Consider the following 20023-nt stretch of genomic DNA (forward strand, 5'->3'; position numbering starts at 1 on the left):
ATGCTTCAAAATATACCTAACCAGCATACACTGTTTTTTTTTTCAACTGGGTGGATGAACTTTTTATGGTCCTACGTCTTCCACAGATTATATAAATACATATAAATACATTTAGATCACTATAGTGATTGCTATCAGGATGTGAAGAGACTTTCAGCCAGCATAACAAAAAAAGTTTTTGAAGCAAATCACCTACCCTGCCTTTAATAAAGCACTCTGAATGGAGATTTATACCATTATTTTACTGTTTACTTATTTATCAAACTACATATCACAGAACAAAATGAATTGGTTAAGAATGTTAATGAGTCTTTATGTCTCTTCGATTCGTGAGGAGTCAATAGTCTTTGTGCAGAGATCATTCATTCCCACTGCAATGTTTTACTCTGTTTTTGTCAGTCTGCTCACTCACGCTGATGAAATCACACCGAACATGTCCTTCAGGGACTTTCATAACCTCTAAAAGATCTCTCTACTCGTGCAAGCATTATGGGTGTGTGAGTAAGTGGAAAACATCTGTAGAAATCTAAATATTGTGGTATTATATTATATAATTGGCATTTCTTAGAATCTGCATGATGTTCTTGAGAAGTTTCTTCTCAGTGCGAGTATGGTGTTTATGTCATGCATGTCAAGTTGACGGCTGTGGCTCCAAAACTTCTCAGCTGTGTTCAATCTTCAAAACATCCGTGACCTCAGCTGATTTCTACATAACATGCTCGTCTTGACAGCTCCAAAAGTCCAACATTCACCCCTTGGATATTAAGAAATGGCAGGTATTCATTATTGTTGTCAAAAGCTAATAATAAAAAAAAAATAAATAAAAAAAACTTAAAAGTGAAATGTCTTAACGAATTTTGGTAATACGAATTTTGGGTGAAATGTGTTTAGTTTACATAATGAAACATTTCTTTTGATTTTATGGTGATGTTTTTTTTCCACTTACAAATAAATGCTCTTTGTTGCACATATGAGTGTTGGTTCAGGAGGTTTATCCTCTGAGCAGTTTTCATTAGTGGTGTATCTGAAGGCCACAACAGGTCTCAGTTTAAATGGCCCGTCTGCTCTGATAACTCTCTCCAGCTGCTGGGTAATGGTTGGTTTCCTCCCATTAGAGAGGAAAACCTCCAAACAGCAAACAGCTCATTAAAAAGCCATATCACTTACCCACTGTTAGAACCACAAACATCATTCATCACATGGATTGAAGTGAAGACTTTAAATACTGATCTGCAGGCTCAGGCTAAAGGACACTACGTACACCAGAGAACACAAAGGCTCTGTAATCAACTCTACAGTACCGCTAATGACCAGAATTACTAACCTTTCCCTGTGCTGGTACAATCCCTCACAGAATACACAACTTTAGATATGAACGTGATAATGTTACAATGAAAAGTCACATCATGCAGTGTGCCATTCATAATAATATACCAATGGATGGATGAATGGATGGAAAGACGGATGGACAAATAGAATGGCATAGATAGATAGATAGATAGATAGATAGATAGATAGATAGATAGATAGATAGATAGATAGATAGATAGATAGATAGATAGATAGATAGATAGATAGATAGATAGAAGTCTTGACAGAAGAAAGTAAATTGTGGTGTTTTGACACCCAGCTGGATATTTATTTATTTTTACAATGTACAACATAGAAAAACATAGAAAAAGTTCACAGTGTATAAAGGCAGTGATCATGTGTTGTAAATTCATTTTCTTTTTTATTGCATAGAGAACGGTCTGCATTCAGAAAATGCAGCATCCATGCAACATCAGCGTAAAAAAAGCGGCATTAGCAAGTGTCCAGCTCCAGCATGTCCGGTTCTGCTCGCGCACCTCCCATCATCAGAAACAATGTAATGCCATATTCAACATCAAGCGAGATGCATTTTTGTATTTTGCATTAAAGTTCATCTGGGCTCATAGTAAAGATTAAACAAAATATTTCATAAAACATATATTTTCATTTAAACGTACACACACTGCTGGACAGAAAAAAACTGTCATACACAAGACAGTATCAGTTTGAGTACTCTAGTGTACAGAAGTGTTCTTTCATTTTCTTATGTTTGCTGTGGAGTTATAGCAAGGAAAAAAATACCTGATTCCATCAAAAAGAATCATCATTTGTGTATAAATATATAATGGCAGCTACAAATATACATACTTACAAATGTACATCCCTTTAGGTTCAATAACACTCGCACAGAGCTATTTCATACTGCCATGCTCCAGTAACAATTTATTTTAAAAGAAAAATTTACCAAAAATTAAACATTCTGTCCCTATTTACCCATCCTCATGTTATTTAAAAGCAGTATGACTTTCTTTCCTCCATGCAACAGAAAAAAAAAAGTTTAGCAGAATGTGTGAGCCACTCTTTTATGCAATCTTGATCTTGAAGTTTGAATATGTATGCATGAAATTTAAGAGCTTTTAGCAAATACTTATTTTTTTTTTCAGTCAGCCAACACAAATCTATTGTATGGATCCAGAAGATGTGGAATATAGTGCATGTCATATTAACTACTTTTATAATGCTTTTATAATGGTGTTTTGTGCATTTGGGAGCTTGACCGGCCACTAAATACTTCATTGTATGGAAAAGAGCAGCATGAACATCCTTCAAAAATCTTCCACTTCAGACAAGACATTATTGGCAAAACCATTGTTTTTTTCATGCAATTGTGAGATTTTGGGATATTTTGCATCAGATTTGTGGGAAGAAATCATTGAAAATGCACATTTAAAGGGTTAGTTCACCCAAAAATGAAAATTTTGTCATTAATCGTTCCAGACCTGAGACTTTCTTCAGAACACAAATAAAGATCTTTTTGATGAAATCTGAGAGCTTTCTGTCCTTCTATTGACAGCTACACAACTACCACTCTGACGTTTCAAAAAGCTCATATAGAGATTGTAAAACTAATCCATATGAATTGAGCAGTTTAGTCCAAATTTGCTGAAGAGACTCGATGAACAGAAGCTCAGCTGAACCAGCTTGATGCTCGAGAACAAACCTCATTGGTTCTTGTGGAAGCTCAAATGTGCTGCATAACACATGAGAATGAAGCTCGTTGGATTTCCACATCAAGCAAACATGCTTGAGCTTCTGTTTACCACAACTGAAGTTGATGAATATGTGAATAAAAGCCTAAATTAAATCTGTTCAGTGTGTAAAGCGATCGTTTCTTTTCAGAAAATTTGGACTAAACCACTCAATTCATATGGATTAGTTTTAACTTTTTGAAGCTTCAAAGTGGTAGTTGCATTGCTGTCAATGGAGGGACAGAAAGCTCTCAGATTTCATTTATATTCCAAAGATGAGCGAAAGTCTTGCAGGTTTGGAACGACATAAGGGTGAGTAATTAATGACAGAAATTTCATTTTTGGGTGAACTAACCCTTTAAGTCTTTGTTTCATTATCTATTTGCATGTGTAGATTTTAATTATAACAAATACTTATTAAAATGAGCTTTTTCATATATACTGAACACTTACATAAAGCTAACTTCCCTGATTTATCTATATATTCTGGAGGTTTTTACAGAAAGGTTTGTTCATATATCATTTACCTGTTTTATATTATAGTTTATTCCTAAAAATATGGAGATTATATGGATACTGTTGACAGTATTTTCTGATTTATATTATATAATTACATTCTTTATCCTATTCACCTGTGCTGTCTTGCCTTAAAAAAAGCCATCAATGTTTGGGATGACATGAGGGTGAGTAAATGATGACAGAACTGTCATATTTGGATGAACTTTCCTTTTAAAAAGTGCCTGACAGACATATTCATATTCATGGTGAACATATGTGTAACAGTGTGTGGACGGCCATATATCCATGAGTTCAAGTCCTTTATTAGACGATGAAGATAACAGCCTCTTTCATGAGTCCGTAACTGTATGCAGCTCCTGCTCAGCTCAGCGACTTGACTGGTGTGACATTAACCAGTCGCATTACCAGTAATCCTGATTCCATGTACTGTATCTCCCATCCACTGCTTGAGTTCTGGAGCCGAAAGGACATAAACCAGGAAAAAATAAGGGAAACAGATGTTCAGGCTTATTGTGAGACGTCACAGCTGTCTGGAACCCTTCATGCTTTATTGACTCAAAACGAGTTTTGCGTTGCATTTTTTCTACTATGAAAAACAACACAAAGCTGAAGACGCCAGCACACAAAGTAGTACGTCACAATTCAGTTTTGAGCTTCACATGAAAAGCAAAGATGCCAGAATTCCTCTTGCTCCTCTGCATTTTAAGAAGTGTGCATGCTTTGTGAGTGTCAGTCTGCAGTTATTACGACACATGTGATCAACTGAACCCGTGACTTCCGGTTTGAGATGACATTTAGGAAAGGAAATGCTACAAGAAAACTACATGGGCCCGTTTTATCCGAACAACAATCCTTTGCGTTTTCCTGCATCTTTTGAAATGCAGGTTATGCGCTCGACCTTTCTGCGGATCCATGCATTTTCCAATGCAACTGCATGGACGGATAAGGGTGTGTAACCGTGGTCACACACCCCTAAGAAAGCATGATATGTATGTGAGTGTGTGTCTTTTTGCATCAGCTGTGCATGTAGCTGCAGGGTGAATCCATGGAAGGGAAATCGTACTTGCCCAGAGGCGATGGGTAATACGTGGTGGCGTAGACGTTGGTCTGTGGCAAAGCTGATGGGAAGAAGTTGCAGCTTTCATCTGGTGGAAGCAGGTTGTTCTTATTCAGAGTCTGCAGGGAACAGAGAAAAAGCACAAAAAGTGAGTATACGAGATGTCGGAAAGTCTCTTCAATATTTCAAAGGCCACAGTGTGTTTTGCATCATGCTGCTGCGGTCCTCTGATGTCAACGCTCTGAGGGAAGAGACGGTACCGGAAAATGAAGAATGATAGATAAGACAGATTTATAGAATGAGAGCCATTTCCTCAGAGATAGATTAGGAAAAGTTGTGGTTCTCAGCTGCTTCTGATACAGATTGTAAATGGACACAACAGAAGACCAGAATTATTTATTGAACAAAGAATAATATTATTATTAAAGGGGTACTTCACCCCTGGAAAGATGAATGTGTATTTAAAATTGGTCATTTATGTAGTAGAAATGTGAAATTATTTTTGAATTTGGAGCTTTCTAGACTGAGAAAAGCCAGAAAATTTATTTTTGACTAATGTGGATGAAAGACAACAACTCCCAGAATGCACTTGTTTTGCTGCCCTTGCGAGGCCACGCCCAAACCACGCCTATCAGTTACAGGCGGCATTACCAGGAAAATTCAAACAAATAAATCGTGAGTTAGTTCAGACATTTACAGCGAAATGGTGCTAAGTTGCTTTGTATCTGGATGTACACCCAAAACCAGGAAAGGACAAGTAAGTTTCCATCATTTTCCGATTAAGTTAAAGATTTAGAGCGATGTAAACAGTGGCTGCGGGCCATCAAACACCCGAAGTTTGGAGATGACACCATTATAGAAAACCTAAAAAAAAAAGCAGAATATGTAGTCTCCATTTCAAGCACGAGGACTACGAACCAAATATCCTTGCAATGAAGAGAACCATTCTGAAGGACACCACGATACCATCGATATTCACTTTCCCAGAGGACGAACAGCCTGGGCATCTGGTACTAAGCGTATTCGCCCAGAGGTAAGACTCGCTGATACTAGACTGATAACACAGTAGCCTATATGTAGTGTTGTAGGTAGCAGTAAAACTGCAAACTTAGCAAAGTAACATTAGATAGACAATTACATATGAGTTGCATATAAGTTGACTGCTATCAAATTAAAGCCACTGTTCTGTAAAACTGAGTTAGTCTATTTATCTATTTATGCTAACATTACCACAAAAGCCTGTTGCTGTATTGGTTGAGATGACTGCAGAGACCGATAAATTTGCGAGATGAACCACTGATGTAGTGCAGACAAAATAAAGTTAATTACTGTAAGCTTAAAAATATAATTGACACCCACTTTTGATAAAATCTTTGATCTATGTCCGTGAGTAACCTCAAAAGCGCATATGTATGGGCGTGGTGAAAAAATGCGGAACTACCTGCTATTACTGGCTGTAGTTTTAAGCCTCTGGCCAAAAAAGCCTCAGATGACGCAAAATGACGATTTTTGCGTCATCGGAGGCTTTTTTACAGAATAAAAATGCATAAATCTCTCATCTCGGGCTGATATGAAGGGGGAAAGCACGCTAATTCAGAAATACTAGTGGTATTCTACTAATACAAAGCTTAATGCTAAATCCTGAAGTAACCCTTTAATGATAAAACAATATAGTATATAACAAATACAATTATATAAAATATAATACAATATAATATTTTTAAAAATCAAACTTTTATTATTAATACTTTTCAATTATATATATATATATATATATATATATATATATATATATATATATATATATATATATATATATGTATATAGTCAAACCAAAATTTATTCAGACACCTTGAACATTTCATTCATTAATACAGTTTATTTAGATTTTTTTTTTTTTTCAAAGTGTCTGAATAATTTTTGGTTCTAAATTTTTATCAATTTTACTGGTAGTCCACCATTTTTGGGTTTGATATGTCACAGTTTACTTTATTTTGCTATCCTCACTTACATAATTAAACTATAGTATCCTGCACCCACTAGTAAAAATATAGCAAAAATATATATAAAAAAAAAAAAAGTCTGAATAATTTTTGGTTTGACTGTATATACAGTATCTCACAGAAGTGAGTACACCCCTCACATTTTTGTAAATATTTTATTGTTATTTCATGTGACAACACTGAAGAAATGACACTTTGGTACAGCTTGTATAACAGTGTAAATTTGCTGTCCCCTCAAAATAACTCAACACACAGCCATTAATGTCTAAACCGCTGGCCACAAAAGTGAGTACATCCCTAAGTGAAAATGTCCATATTGGGCCCAATTAGCCATTTTCTCTCCCCAGTGTCATGTGACTCGTTAGTGTTACAAGGTCTCAGGTGTGAATGGGGAGCAGGTGTGTTAAATTTGGTGTTATCACTCTCACTCTCTCATACTGGTCACTGGAAGTTCAACATGGCACCTCATGGCAAAGAACTCTCTGAGGATCTGAAAAAAAGAATTGTTGCTCTACATAAAGATGGCGTAGGCTATAAGAAGATTGCCAAGGGTCAGCTTGTCAGTGCTCAGACCACACGCCGCACACTGTATCAAATTGGTCTGCATGGCTGTCATCCCAGAAGGAAGCCTCTTCTAAACATGATGCACAAGAAAGCCTGCAAACAGTTTGCTGAAGACAAGCAGACTAAAGACATGGATTACTGGAATCATGTCCTGTGGTCTGATGAGACCAAGATTAACTTATTTAGTTCCAAACACACCTCCAAGACAACCACTGCCTTGCTAAAGAAGCTGAGGGTAAAGGTGATGGATTGGCCAAGCATGTCTCCAGACCTAAACACTACTGAGCATCTGTGGGGCATCCTCAAACGGAAGGTGGAGGAGCACAAGGTCTTTTAACATTCAACAGCTCTGTGATGTCGTCATGGAGTGGAAGAGGACTTCAGTGGCAACCTGTGAACTCCATGCCCAAGAGGGTTAAGGCAGTGCTGGAAAATAACGGTGGCCACACAAAATATTGACACTTTGGGCCCAATTTGGACATTTTCACTTAGGGGTGTACTCACTTTTGTGGCCAGCAGTTTAGACATTAATGGCTGTGTGTTGAGTTATTTTGAGAGGACAGCAAATTTACACTGTTATACAAGCTGTACACCCACTACTTTACATTGTAGCAAAGTGTCATTTCTTCAGTGTTGTCACATGAAAAGATATACCGGTAATAAAATATTTACAAAAATGTGAGGGGTGTACTCACTTCTGTGAGATACTCTAAATATGTATACCCCTTCAACCTCTGCAGCAACCTCTGTTACCTTTGTTCTTTGATTAACATTAATGACAGACATCACAGCAACTGGTTTATTAGGCTGCTGTGACTTTAAGAGCTGCCACTGCCGAACATGACACAGATCTGACGTGCATCTCATTTTCTCGCAACTTTTTAAGTTAATTTAAATGTTTAAGACTGCTCTTAAATACCTTAAACTCCATGGGTGTGTACAAGTCGTTTTTGGGTGCACAGCTGTTCTCTTTATAGTGTAGGTGGTTGGGGGTGCTGGGATGAATAACTGCGGATTCTTGAGGGGGTTTGCGGAGTCTCTGACAGTACACATACACCAGGATGGACAGCAAAATGGCTCCCAAAAAACAACATGCACCAGTCAGCACCAAGTGGAACACAGAAAACCCTGCAGGAGACAAAAACAGACAAAAAAATATTTACTGGCGGTCATTAGCCAACCTGAATGCTGTTTGATGTAAGCTGCATTTACCTCCACAGTTTGAGTTCTTCTTCTGTCCCTTTGACAGCACTAGAATTAAGAAAACGATGTTAATGTGAAACGCTACTGTAGTCTGAGATGCCAGAAATGAACTAAGGAAAAGAGGGAAAGGAACTAACCTGCACTCTCATTGGGCCGACACGTTCTCTGATCTGTGGAGTTACCGTGGCAAGAGGAGCTTATTTCACATATACGAACGCGGAGCTGCTGCCCTTCCTCATTACACTCTGCCCACTCTGACCACGCCCCCCACCCACCTGTCACAGGTGAGAAAAAAAAGAACACACATTTCACAATCGTGTTGTCATTAGGTATCATGAATGCCATCATAACGAGTATTTAAGTCTTTCCCCGCCATTGACAGAATTTTACGGCAATTCATGTTTTCACTGTTATACATTAGGGGGTGCTATTATGCATCTTCGGAAAAAGTACAGAATCTCCGAATCAAAACACAGACGAAGAAGAGGCAGAAGCAAGCGAAAGAAGCATTGCTTTCACTCATGTAAGTGATTGCTATCATCATACATTAAACAGCATATAAATCAAAACTGCCTAATGTTACTGAGGAAACGACTTTGAAGCTTTGGGGGTGTTGATGGGCTCGATCTACTCCATCTACGTTTTGATCATCGTTCTGAATCCGATATGGATGTAGTCTTTGACAAAACACGATTTTCTCAGCTTTTTGTTTAAATGTTTTTTTTATGAAACACCCACATTCAAGTGTTGATAAAAACGATATATTAAAATGAAAAAATATACTATTTATAATTGGATTTTGAAGCCAAAAAAAGTGGATCCATTCATCATAAAAATAATCATACGGCTCCAGGGGGTTAATAAATGCCTTCTGAAGCGAAGCGATGGGTTTTTGTAAGAAAAATATCCATATTTAAAACTTTGCAAACTATTTTCCCTGGCTTCTGGTAACGGCCGCACCCAAGTCAAATTCCGGCGAGTTGACCTCTGACCCGCCGTATGATGTAGGAGTAGAGTAAGCTTAGGTGAGAGTAGACATCTCTCATGGTTCATACAATAGGGCTGGGCAACAAACTCAAGCTCCTCTTCTCTTATATTGAAATCCTCTGACATTTCTATTTAAAAACTCTCGTTTTAGACTTCTAATTTGTGACCGGTGTGTTGTTGTGCTCTATCCACCGCGCTTCCGCGTTCATTAAAATATGTCATGCGTCGGGTAAGAGGTCACTCTTCCACCAGAACTAGACTCATGTACGGCCATTGCCAAAAGCCAGTGATTATAGTTTATAGTATATTTTTCTTACAAATACTCATCGCTTCACTTCAGAAGGCCTTTATTAACCTCCTGGAGCCGTATGGATTACTTTTATGATGGATGGATGCATTTTTTTGGGCTTCAAAATCTCAGGTACCATTCACTCCAATTATAAAGCTTGGAAGAGCCAGGGAATTTTTTAATACATCTTCCATTGTGTTTGGCTGAATGAAAAAAGTCATATACACCTAGGATGGCTTGAGGGTGAGTAAATTATGGGATAGTTTTCATTTTTGGGTGAACTAACTCTTTAAGAGAAATTGCTGTGAGCAGCAGTGTTGAATGTTTTCTCACCTTCACACTCGTGTGTGTTACAGAGAGCTTCCTCCGTGTGCAGACCAATGCAGATATCTCCAGAATGAGCAGGGGCGGGGTTAGAGCAGGTACGGGAGCGCTGGTAGTGACCGCCGCCACAGGAAGTAGAGCACTGAGACCAGGAAGACCAGCACGACCACGCTCCCTTCACTGATAAACAACACCTGTTATTACACTAGTCCTTGCAGCAAGACTTTTAAAGCCAGTTATTACACGGCTCTCTGGAATACTTGATTCTGATTGGTCAGTCGCGACATTCCGAGGTGTATTCTCCGATAACAACCTTCGTCAATAGCAACGCTGAATAACCACCCATCTGTGTATCTGAAGCCTGCACGTCTTTCATTTCTCTTGTATAACACTGTGGACCCGCTCTCGCTTGTTATCATACAAACGCAGCTGCTGCCTTCTTTAGTCTCTGTTCAATTTATCAGTTGTATTGAAAATGAAATCGGAGGACGTCAGTATTAATAGTATTGCAATATTGTTGCTGTGTTCATCTTCTTGCAAGGACAATTGTTTTGTACACTGTAATGGATTATAAGATAATAAACAGGTAAGATTTCAAAGGTTTTATGTCAAATCAATTTCTCTTGTCCCCATAATTTTTTGTGTGGTGAAAAGCAGTGTAATAAGTGGTGTGACTGTACTTTGTCCCTTAAATGTTTGTTTAGTTGTTCAATCGCTTGCTAGCAACTGTTTTCTTCATGGAAGCTTTGCGTTTTGTGAGCTAATAAAATATTTCAGCAAAGATCAATAATTTTCATCCAATTATTTGCTTATGTGGGAAGTAGCCGTGCAATAAAGCAAAATAATGGACATCCAGCCAGTTATCACAAAATAAACCCTTTCAGTGTGATACAAGACCCTGATCACCCTGTCAGGGTTTATGCTGTGATAACAACCAGCTGGATGTACATTATTCCTTTCTTAACAGGACATGAGTGACAGAGGAAACAAGGCTCTGAAAAATATCTGACCTGGGCATGGCTGAGAGTTGCAGTCCTGATATTCGGCCGGCGCTCCGCTGCAGGCGAATGGCGTGCTCTTGCCATCCGGTGTGGAACAGGAGCGCTTGCGTGTGCGGAAGCCTTTAGAACACTCTTTGGAACATGCAGACCAAGTTTCCCATGATGACCAAGCAGCTCCTTGCACTCGTGTAACGGGTCGACCCATTCTCAACAGGTCCTCAACTAGACCTACAAACATAAAAGTGTACATTTTGGGCTCCACGACTAATCAAAATAGAAGTGATATCGCGATATGGCTTAGTGTGATTATCACTATTTAATTAAATAAACAGAGTTTTCAGTGTCTCAGAGCGGCTCGGTTCACAGCAAGTGCTGCTCCACCAAAAACTTTGCATCTGCTCTTAGTTTGGGTCGCTTTAACGTGCATCTTCCCAAACTTATAATAAGTCCTTATAGACCGGTGGTTGTCAACGAAAGAGTGTTCCATCAAAATTTAACTTTTTATCAGAAAAATCGCAAATCGATGTCACCCCCATATCATGCCGCCCAACCTTATAAGAGGAATGTGCATATATGAGTATATGTGTCTGAGGCTGTGTGTGTGTATGTACCATCAGTCTCACAGACAGCAGCTCCGTCAGTGGTGGGACAGAGGCGAGTCTCTATCTTGCGTTTGCCAAGCTGCAGGTCGTGAGGGTCGGCGAGGAGAGCCCTGCAGGTGTACCTGACCCTCTGCTCCTGTCTCGCCCCCATTTGAGTCACATTAACAGGGTACCAGGGTGTCCATGGAGTGGTACGCCTCACCTCGGCACACGCATCCAAATTACATGCCTTATACTCCTGGATGCAGTAACACACATGATAGATGCTAATAAGAGTCTAGTTTTCAAATAAATCTCTTTTCATTTCTCATGTGATTTTTTGTTGATATTAGGGTTTTTGATGATTATCATAACACATATGACCAGCTGAAGACCCTACCAGAGGGCAACCAGGACACGTGTTGCCATTCTCACAGGCTCGAACACGGGATTGGACTCCACCACCACAGGCAACGCTACATTTGGACCAAGCGCTCCAGGAGACCCAGGACACCGGAACAGGACACAGATTCTTTTCGTTACACAATCTGAATCACACAAAAATGAACAATTCATCCATCTTTCACATATACGCTTATGGAGTTGGTTCTTTTTAGTTAAGGCTGGAATACACTACACAACTTTTAAAGGGGTGGTTCAATGCGATTTCACTTTTTTAACTTTAGTCAGTGTTTAATGTTGCTGCTTGAGCATAAACAGTTTCCTTGATTCTGAATGAGTTTGAGGCTGTGCTCCGTGGCTAAAGCTAACATTACACACTGTTGGAGAGATTTATAAAGAATGAAGTTGTGTTTATGAATTATACAGACTGCAAGTGTTAAAAAAATGAAAATAGCGACGACTCTTGTCTCCGTGAATACAGTAAGAAACCATGGTAACTTTAACCACATTTAACAGTACATTAGCAACATGCTAACGAAACATTTAGAAAGACAATTTACAAATATCACTAAAAATATCATGTAATCATGGATCATGTCAGTTATTATTGCTCCATCTTCCATTTTTCACTGTTGTTCTTGCTTGCTTACCTAGTCTGTTGATTCAGCTGTGCAGAACCAGACGTTACTGGCTGCCCTTGTGTAATGCCTTTTATAATGTTGGGAACATGGGTTGGCATATGCAAATATTGGGGGCGTACACCCCGACTGTTACGTAACAGTCAGTGTTACGTTGAGATTCGCCTGTTCTTCGGAGGTGTTTTGAACAAATGAGATTTATATAAGAAGGAGGAAACAATGGAGTTTGAGACTCACTGTATGTATTTTCCATGTACTGAACTCATGTTATTTGATAATGCCAAGATAAATTAAATTTTTCATTCAAGGGCACCTTTAACTCTGACTGCTCAAAATCTGCAGACTGGCTCTGACTTTCTAAGTAGCATTGACTTGTCCAGACTGCAAATTGGGGGAAAAAATGCAAATGTTGTGTAGTGTGTTCCAGACTTTAGACAACCAAATGAATCACAAGAGTTTGTTTTAGTGAATCAAAATCATAAAGCGCAGCTAGAGCATTTCATCCAATTCTTGAATATTTGAAGTCAGTTTTTTAATGAATCAAAAGCTTACAGTACAGTACCAGGGTAGTCCGACTCTCAAATAAATGACTCTTAAGGGGCCGTTCACACAGAACGCATTTTTCAATTCCACTGCACTACTTTTCCATTGTTTTTCTACGTAAACATGCTAGATGGACGTCATTAACTGTTGCACTCGAGTCTCGTGTCTTATGTAGCGTCTCACGCATGACACAACTTTCTAAAAATGTGCGCTCAAGTTAAAAAAATTTTTTTTCACTTTTTTGATCCAATGACCTGCGTCTCACATTTTTAACAGCAAAAACATGTTCTGTGTGAAGCAGCCATTTTTGTTGCCAATTAAATCATATCAAATCAAAACAATAAAGCACAGCCTTACAGTCCATCTTTCTTTTAGTCTCACCTCTCCTCTCGCGCCTGACCTACGCATACGCGTCCTCCATGTCGGGGTGCTGGGTTGTTGCAGGACCGCTGACGGACCTCAAATCCAATGCCACAACTGGTGCTGCACTCGGCCCAGGATGACCAGGGAGTCCAGCCTCCATTCCTGAACAAACAGAAGCAGGAGTTAGCATGGATATCACACAATAACACAATCTGGGTACCTGTCAGTTAGCAGGTAATCTGCACTACATTAAAGAAGCCATATTTGACCATTTTTGTTGTATTGTATGATGATAACCAAGTTTCCTTGAGTCACAATTTAGTTTTTCCAAGACTATTTGCCACCTTCTCTCTGACTATTAGAATAAAACAGTCTTACAGTACTGTTCTGCAGTTTGGGGGTCAGAAAAAAATTATTTTATTTTTTAAATAAATGAATACTTTTATTAAACAAAGGAGTGATGAAGTAATAATGCTGAAAATTCAGTTTGACCACATGAATAAATTACATTTTAAAATAGGTTCATATAGAAAACTGTTATTTCAAACTGTAATAATATTTCACAATATTGATGTTTTACTGTATTTTTTATCAAATAAATGCAACCCTGGTGAGCAGAAGAGATTTTAACAGACGTTCTGATTAACAAAACATTGTTAAAAATCTTACAGACCCCAAACCATTTAACAGTAGTGTATATATAAGATGTCTACAGTATATGTAAATGACCTCAATTATGATTGGCTAAGAAATTGTAAGTGATGCTTGCATGACTTCTTTCTTATGTGGAACACAAAACTATAGTATTTAAATGGGGGAAAATAGAATGCTATTTCATGCATTCTGACTTATTTACACTGTTAAAGAGTTGCATTCTCATGTTAAACATGGCTTAAGTTTCAAAACACGAGTTGGACGTATGACAGAGTATTTCTGTGCCAAATATACTACTTTCGGTAGTGGACCGGGGTCAGAGATTGTATATTATATGATGAGAGGGTTTGTCTGTCTAACCATTGGAGAAAGCGTAACGCCTAACTTAATCACATGCGGCATCTCACAGCCTATTGTGTAATGGCAGTGACATCAGTGCCCGCCATTCAAAACTCCTTCCCTGCGTACCGCCACAGCCGGAGCGTTAGCATTAACCATTACGCTTTTTTGGTTAAAGGTTGCAGGCTTGCCTTCCAGTGGCTTTTACACAACATCTATTGTTCTCTCTGTTAAACAGTAATGCGGCACATTTGCTGTTGGTAATGCCGTAAATAAGCTACCTGTCCCAGCATTCTCTAATCTGCCTTCTCTTAAAAAAAATACATTTTTATCAAGCTAAAATCTACATACAGTTCCCAACAAAAGTAATGTTTAGTGTAAAATATGCTGAAGATTAGCGAACAGGCTGTCGATCGCAGCCTCCGAAATGAGACGCATCTCCTGTCACCAAAGGAGTGTGTTTTTGGTTGTAAGGGAAAGGGGACAGTGGATGAAGTTTGTTTTTCCGGGGCAGCAACGGAGTTGTACACGTATGTTTGTTTGTTCCCAGGATTTCGGTGATGAATGCTTTGTAAACAAGTCCCAGTTCGGCGATGGATTTGCAGATTGCGGGTGTTGAGTAAAGCTGCATCAGATGTCTGTGTTTTGTTGGCAATCGGCACGCAAGTGCATAAAATGTAAACAACATGAAAGTTTTTGTTCCATTTTTATTTTGATGTCACAGCTTGCAGACGATCTCTAAGCAAAAGCTGCACACCCTCGTGACTCTTTAGCTCCGCCCGCGGCACTGACGGCAGGCACGCCTCCAGGAGCTTGGCTTTTTTCGAAAAGACTCGGTATAGCGTATCTATCTTTTATAAATATGATAAAACTAAAGACTTTTCGGAGATATGAAGGATGCAATACTACTCTATATGTACTCAAGATTAACATGAGATTGGCAGAAACTGTGTGTGATACCGCCCATTTAATATTTTGAATTAGCTTATTTTTATATTTTCATTTTAAGTTTAAGGTTTAGTAATTATCGTATAGTATGTAGTTTTTTTATTTTTTTTTTTGTCTAATATTTATATTTTATTTCAGCTTTATTTTAATAAACGAAATCGTTTTCAATGGTTTTAGTTTTACTTAACAATAACAATATTGACACTTTCTTGTGTGGAAATGTTTTTGTCTATACAATGAAAGTAAATGGGGTCCAAAACCTCACTCATTTTCAACCTGTATGAAAGTAATACAGGTTTAAACCAATATAAAGGGTAAGGTAGGGACACTATCTTTGCACTGCAAGGACAGTCCCTCTGGAGCTACCTGGAGTCAAGTGACTTCTTCTAAAGGCCTGATGACTTCACAGGATTGTGAAGTAGGTAACATCAGTTTTATTAAACTTTAAAACAGTTTTTTAAACAGTAGAATTTTGACAAAAATGTATTAACAGCTCATTACTCAAACGGTTTGTCATTTATTATAGGCTTGCTACAGCTGAAAGATCCTGCCACAGCTGCTGTTTTTTTGTTATACTGAAACATTACGTCCTGTTAGTTTCTTGCACCCAGACCTGGTGATGTGTGTGTTACACCAGGCTCTCTATGTGAAGAAATAATTGGAACATTCATTCAGTGACTGAAGGATAATGGGACATGCAAAGAAGGAGCTGCTCCGTGAGAACTGCTGTGTCAGCATCTTGTAGTTAATGAATAAAGCCGCACGTTACACGCGGCACGTCTGTATCAGTGTTCGGGATTGATGAACTCGAGGCCTCATTCTCTGCAGCTGTTAGCGTTGGGTGGTTCCTTTCTCTCATGGAAGAGCTGAATCAGAGAGAATAAAAGCATCACACTTTTATGTGCTTTGACACTTTGACTGGCTGTGATTGAAGACTTCAGGCTGATCGCTCTGGGTCTCATATATCACTCTAGCCACACTGTTTACACCTGCCAATTCAATATGAGAAGACCCAGATTTTAAAAGGCTAGTTCATCCAAAAACAAATTCTGCCATTATTTACTGACTCTCATACTCTTTCTTCTCTGTGCAATGAAAGTGAATAAGGGGAGACTGTCGAACTTGAAAAATCACATAAATGCATCACCATATCCATATGACTCAGTGTTGGGGAGTAGCCAAGTACAAGTTACGACGCAACTAACTTTTTTTAGTAAGCTTCAACTACATTTTTCAGTTGCTTGACAGTAGGTCAGTTTCTTTTAAAAGGGGACCTATTATGCAGAATGCACTTTTATAAAGTGTTTGAACACAGATGTGTGTCCACAGTGTATGTAAACAACCAGCCTAAAATGGTAAAAAAAAATCCACCCACTCCTTTTTTATAATCTCCATAAATCATAAATAGTCTCTCCAAATGAGCAGTTCCAGATTTCCCCTACTCTTACGTAAGACTGGCAACAGAATCTGCCCTATTAGCTTAGCTCCTCCCCTGAGTGAGCTGTACACAGTCTGCCATGCTTATCTCCTTGCCAGAGCATTTAACAGCAGCATTTAAGTAATAAATGTGTTCTTAATAAAGCTACAAAGTTATTTAATAAAGAACAGCTAGTGATTTTTCTTTTGTTGTTTTTCTTTTGTTGTTTGGTTCATATTAACAGCATATGCAGCAGTAGGTACTGTATATTATGCTGCTGTCACTTTAATACACAGATCTAATATACACATGCGATTTATTTCCCTGCGGTTTATGTTCACAGGCATAACCGACTGCGTTTATGTGAACTTTGTGTGTTTTTGAAATAACCTTGTACATATTTGACAGTTAAAATGCAATAAGATGTGTAAGAGAAATCAGTTTAATACTCACAGCCAGTTTTCTGTGTGTGCTTCGGATGTGTGCACTCAGAAAACCATATATCAGAAGTTTAAACTGTTAAGGCTTTAAAATGCAGAGTAATAGCCATTTTAAATTGATTAATTATCCTGCTTTATTACACTCTATATTAAATGTCTATTTTTGTTTTAATTACATTGATGAATCTGTGTTATCCATTAATTACATAGACTAATCTGTCCCGCCACAATTCTGTACTGAACCGAAAAGATGATTAACGTTGTGTTTTGAGCCAATGCTGTAATCGAACAGAAAACAAATTTATAACATGATATAACTTACTGCGCTTATTACACCGCAGTGCAAGCTATTATTTATTTAAACAGGAATATATCTTAGTTTGTTGCAGCGCGTTTCAGAGTGAAGCACACTGTGCTCACGCAAGCAGCTCATGATTCACTTCTCAGAGTGACGTCCGCAGTAAAATGCTGCGAGCTCCATCACTTTATGTGCTGTGAGTTTAATGTACATTTTGATGATTCCTGTATATCCAATTTAATTTGCAATCATTTTGTTCTTGCAATGATGTTACATTTGGTGCAATTTTGACAAAGAGTCAGATTGAGATATACATTTGAGTACTGTGTGTAGGCTATCTTTGGACAGTTTACAAAATAAACAATAGGCTACTCTCTGCCTTCATTTCTCTTTGCCTCAAATTTCCGTCATTTATTGCTCACCCTCATGTCGTTCTACACCCGTAAGACCTTCGTTCATCTTCGGAACACAAATTAAGATATTTTTGATGAAATCCTAGAGGTTTTTTTATTCCCAGTAGAAAGCAACATAATTAGCACATTCAAGGTCCAGAAAAGTAGTAAAAACATAGTTAAAACAGTCAACGTGACTACAGTGGTTCAACCTTAATCTTATTGAGCGACAAGAATACTTTTTCTGCGTAAAAACAAAAATAATGACTTTATTCAACAATTTTATCTCTCCCCTGTCACTCTCCTACGCAGTTTACATTGTAAAGACAGTGCAGGCTTCAGTGTACTATGTCAGAACACCGGCTTAGTATTGGTCGACGCTGTTCACGTGAGCAGCACAACACATGGATGTGATGCTGACGCAGGAGCCTGCCAATAATGAGTCGGCATTCTGAGGTTTTGTGTTTTATCATTTTTTGGCTTTTTTCATTTTAAGCGTGGTCACTATCGTGGTCATTGTAAGGAAAAGATATGTGGTAATACTGTAAGTGTACCTGGAGCAGTTGGCCACCTCTATATTGGCTCCGACACACTTCATCCCTCCACACTGTGGTCGAGGGTTATCACAGGACCGAGTGCGACACTGACATGTGCTGGTGCCTTCCCCTCCGTCATCATGGTTACAAGCCTGCCATGGTGACCAATGGCCAAAGCCACCATCTTGGGTAAGGTTCCGCTCCTACAAATTTAAATGCAAACGTTCTTAAGACGCAAGTGTTTTTGCTAGCTTCAGCCCAACACAGTTATCATTTTCAAGACCTGTGCCATGGTGTTTAAATAGCAAATTCATTTGTGCCCATCTGTTCACCCATGGGCGTGCTGGTCTGGAAATGAGGTGTGTTCAGGCGCATTGTTGGTGCGTTACTATTTTGAGGCAACTGAAAACGACTGCGCCATTGACCAACTGAAACCTTGTCTAAAGTCAATGGCGCAATATTTGTTTTGTTATTTAAAGAGCGTGTTATTTTAAAATGCACCTATAGGCGGGTGCACAACGCTCGTACACTCTGCTTATTTCACACACAGGGATGCACAGCAGCACACAATCATGCCAAATATTAAAAATAAAAGGATTACAATGTAAAAGATTATTATTGTGTGTGAAGTAAAAAATGCTTTGGTGGAATCCGGCTTTTCCCATAGATGGTCTCCTGGCAGGACACCAAAAGGAACTCTAGAAATGATTTCTGCACTGCAGCCAACAGACATTCTACAAATGTTTGGGAAAACACACACTAACTATCATATGTTACTATGGAAACAGTGGGTATTGCCTATTAGCATGATAGAAAATACTTTAAGTGCATAGTATAAGTATACAACTTGGGACGAAGCCAAAGCTTCCATAGTGTTGTAGAAAACGAGATTTGTTTATTATTGCTCCTCTGAGGATATCAACCATCAAAGATAATAGGAAATTTGTGATGTCTAATTATGGACCTAATGAAGTGTCAAGAGGGAACAGGAGTGACATTGGCCAGTCATCGTGCAGAACACCAGCGTGTAATTGACACTGTCAGATGGAGCATCTGGATCAGCTGGGTTAACCAACAAGCGCTTCATCACAAATTGAATTCTTCTTTGGTGTACTCAAAGAAAGAAAGTCAGAATCTGGACTTCAGAAGCTCTGAGGTGAAAACATAATCTTTGCAGAATAGAATAGAATAGAATAGAATAGAATAGAATAGAATAGAATAGAATAGAATAGAATAGAATAGAATAGAATAGAATAGAAACAGAACAGAACAGAATATAATGGAGCCATAACATAACATAACAGAATAGAAAAGAATAGGATAGAATAGAATAGAACAAAACAGAAAATAAGGAAAGAGTACAGAATATAACCAAAACATAACAGAATTGAATGGAATAGAACAAAACAGAAAATAAGAAAAGAGTATAGAATAGAACAGAATACAGAATAGAATGGAACAGTATA

At 38.4% G+C, this 20023-nt stretch overlaps 1 protein-coding gene across 3 annotated transcripts in view; it reads right to left on the reverse strand.

Moving 5' to 3' along the window:
• Positions 1–3275: 3275 nt before the first annotated feature.
• sema5bb (sema domain, seven thrombospondin repeats (type 1 and type 1-like), transmembrane domain (TM) and short cytoplasmic domain, (semaphorin) 5Bb) overlaps positions 3276–20023 on the reverse strand; it is a 79901-nt gene continuing 63153 nt past the window's right edge. For all 3 annotated transcript variants that reach the window (XM_067373113.1, XM_067373115.1, XM_067373114.1), the window contains 11 exons: positions 18576–18760; positions 13552–13695; positions 11988–12135; positions 11618–11846; positions 11016–11234; positions 10015–10185; positions 8543–8680; positions 8415–8453; positions 8122–8330; positions 4646–4754; positions 3276–4031 (listed from right to left, as the gene is read on the reverse strand). In XM_067373113.1, the coding sequence (XP_067229214.1) occupies positions 3967–4031; positions 4646–4754; positions 8122–8330; positions 8415–8453; positions 8543–8680; positions 10015–10185; positions 11016–11234; positions 11618–11846; positions 11988–12135; positions 13552–13695; positions 18576–18760 (1656 nt within the window). In that variant the 3' untranslated portion in view covers positions 3276–3966. The remainder of the gene's footprint in view (positions 4032–4645; positions 4755–8121; positions 8331–8414; positions 8454–8542; positions 8681–10014; positions 10186–11015; positions 11235–11617; positions 11847–11987; positions 12136–13551; positions 13696–18575; positions 18761–20023) is intronic.

The sequence above is a fragment of the Chanodichthys erythropterus genome, chromosome 21 (assembly GCF_024489055.1).
Source record: "Chanodichthys erythropterus isolate Z2021 chromosome 21, ASM2448905v1, whole genome shotgun sequence".
In the NCBI taxonomy this organism is placed as follows: Eukaryota; Metazoa; Chordata; class Actinopteri; order Cypriniformes; family Xenocyprididae; genus Chanodichthys; species Chanodichthys erythropterus.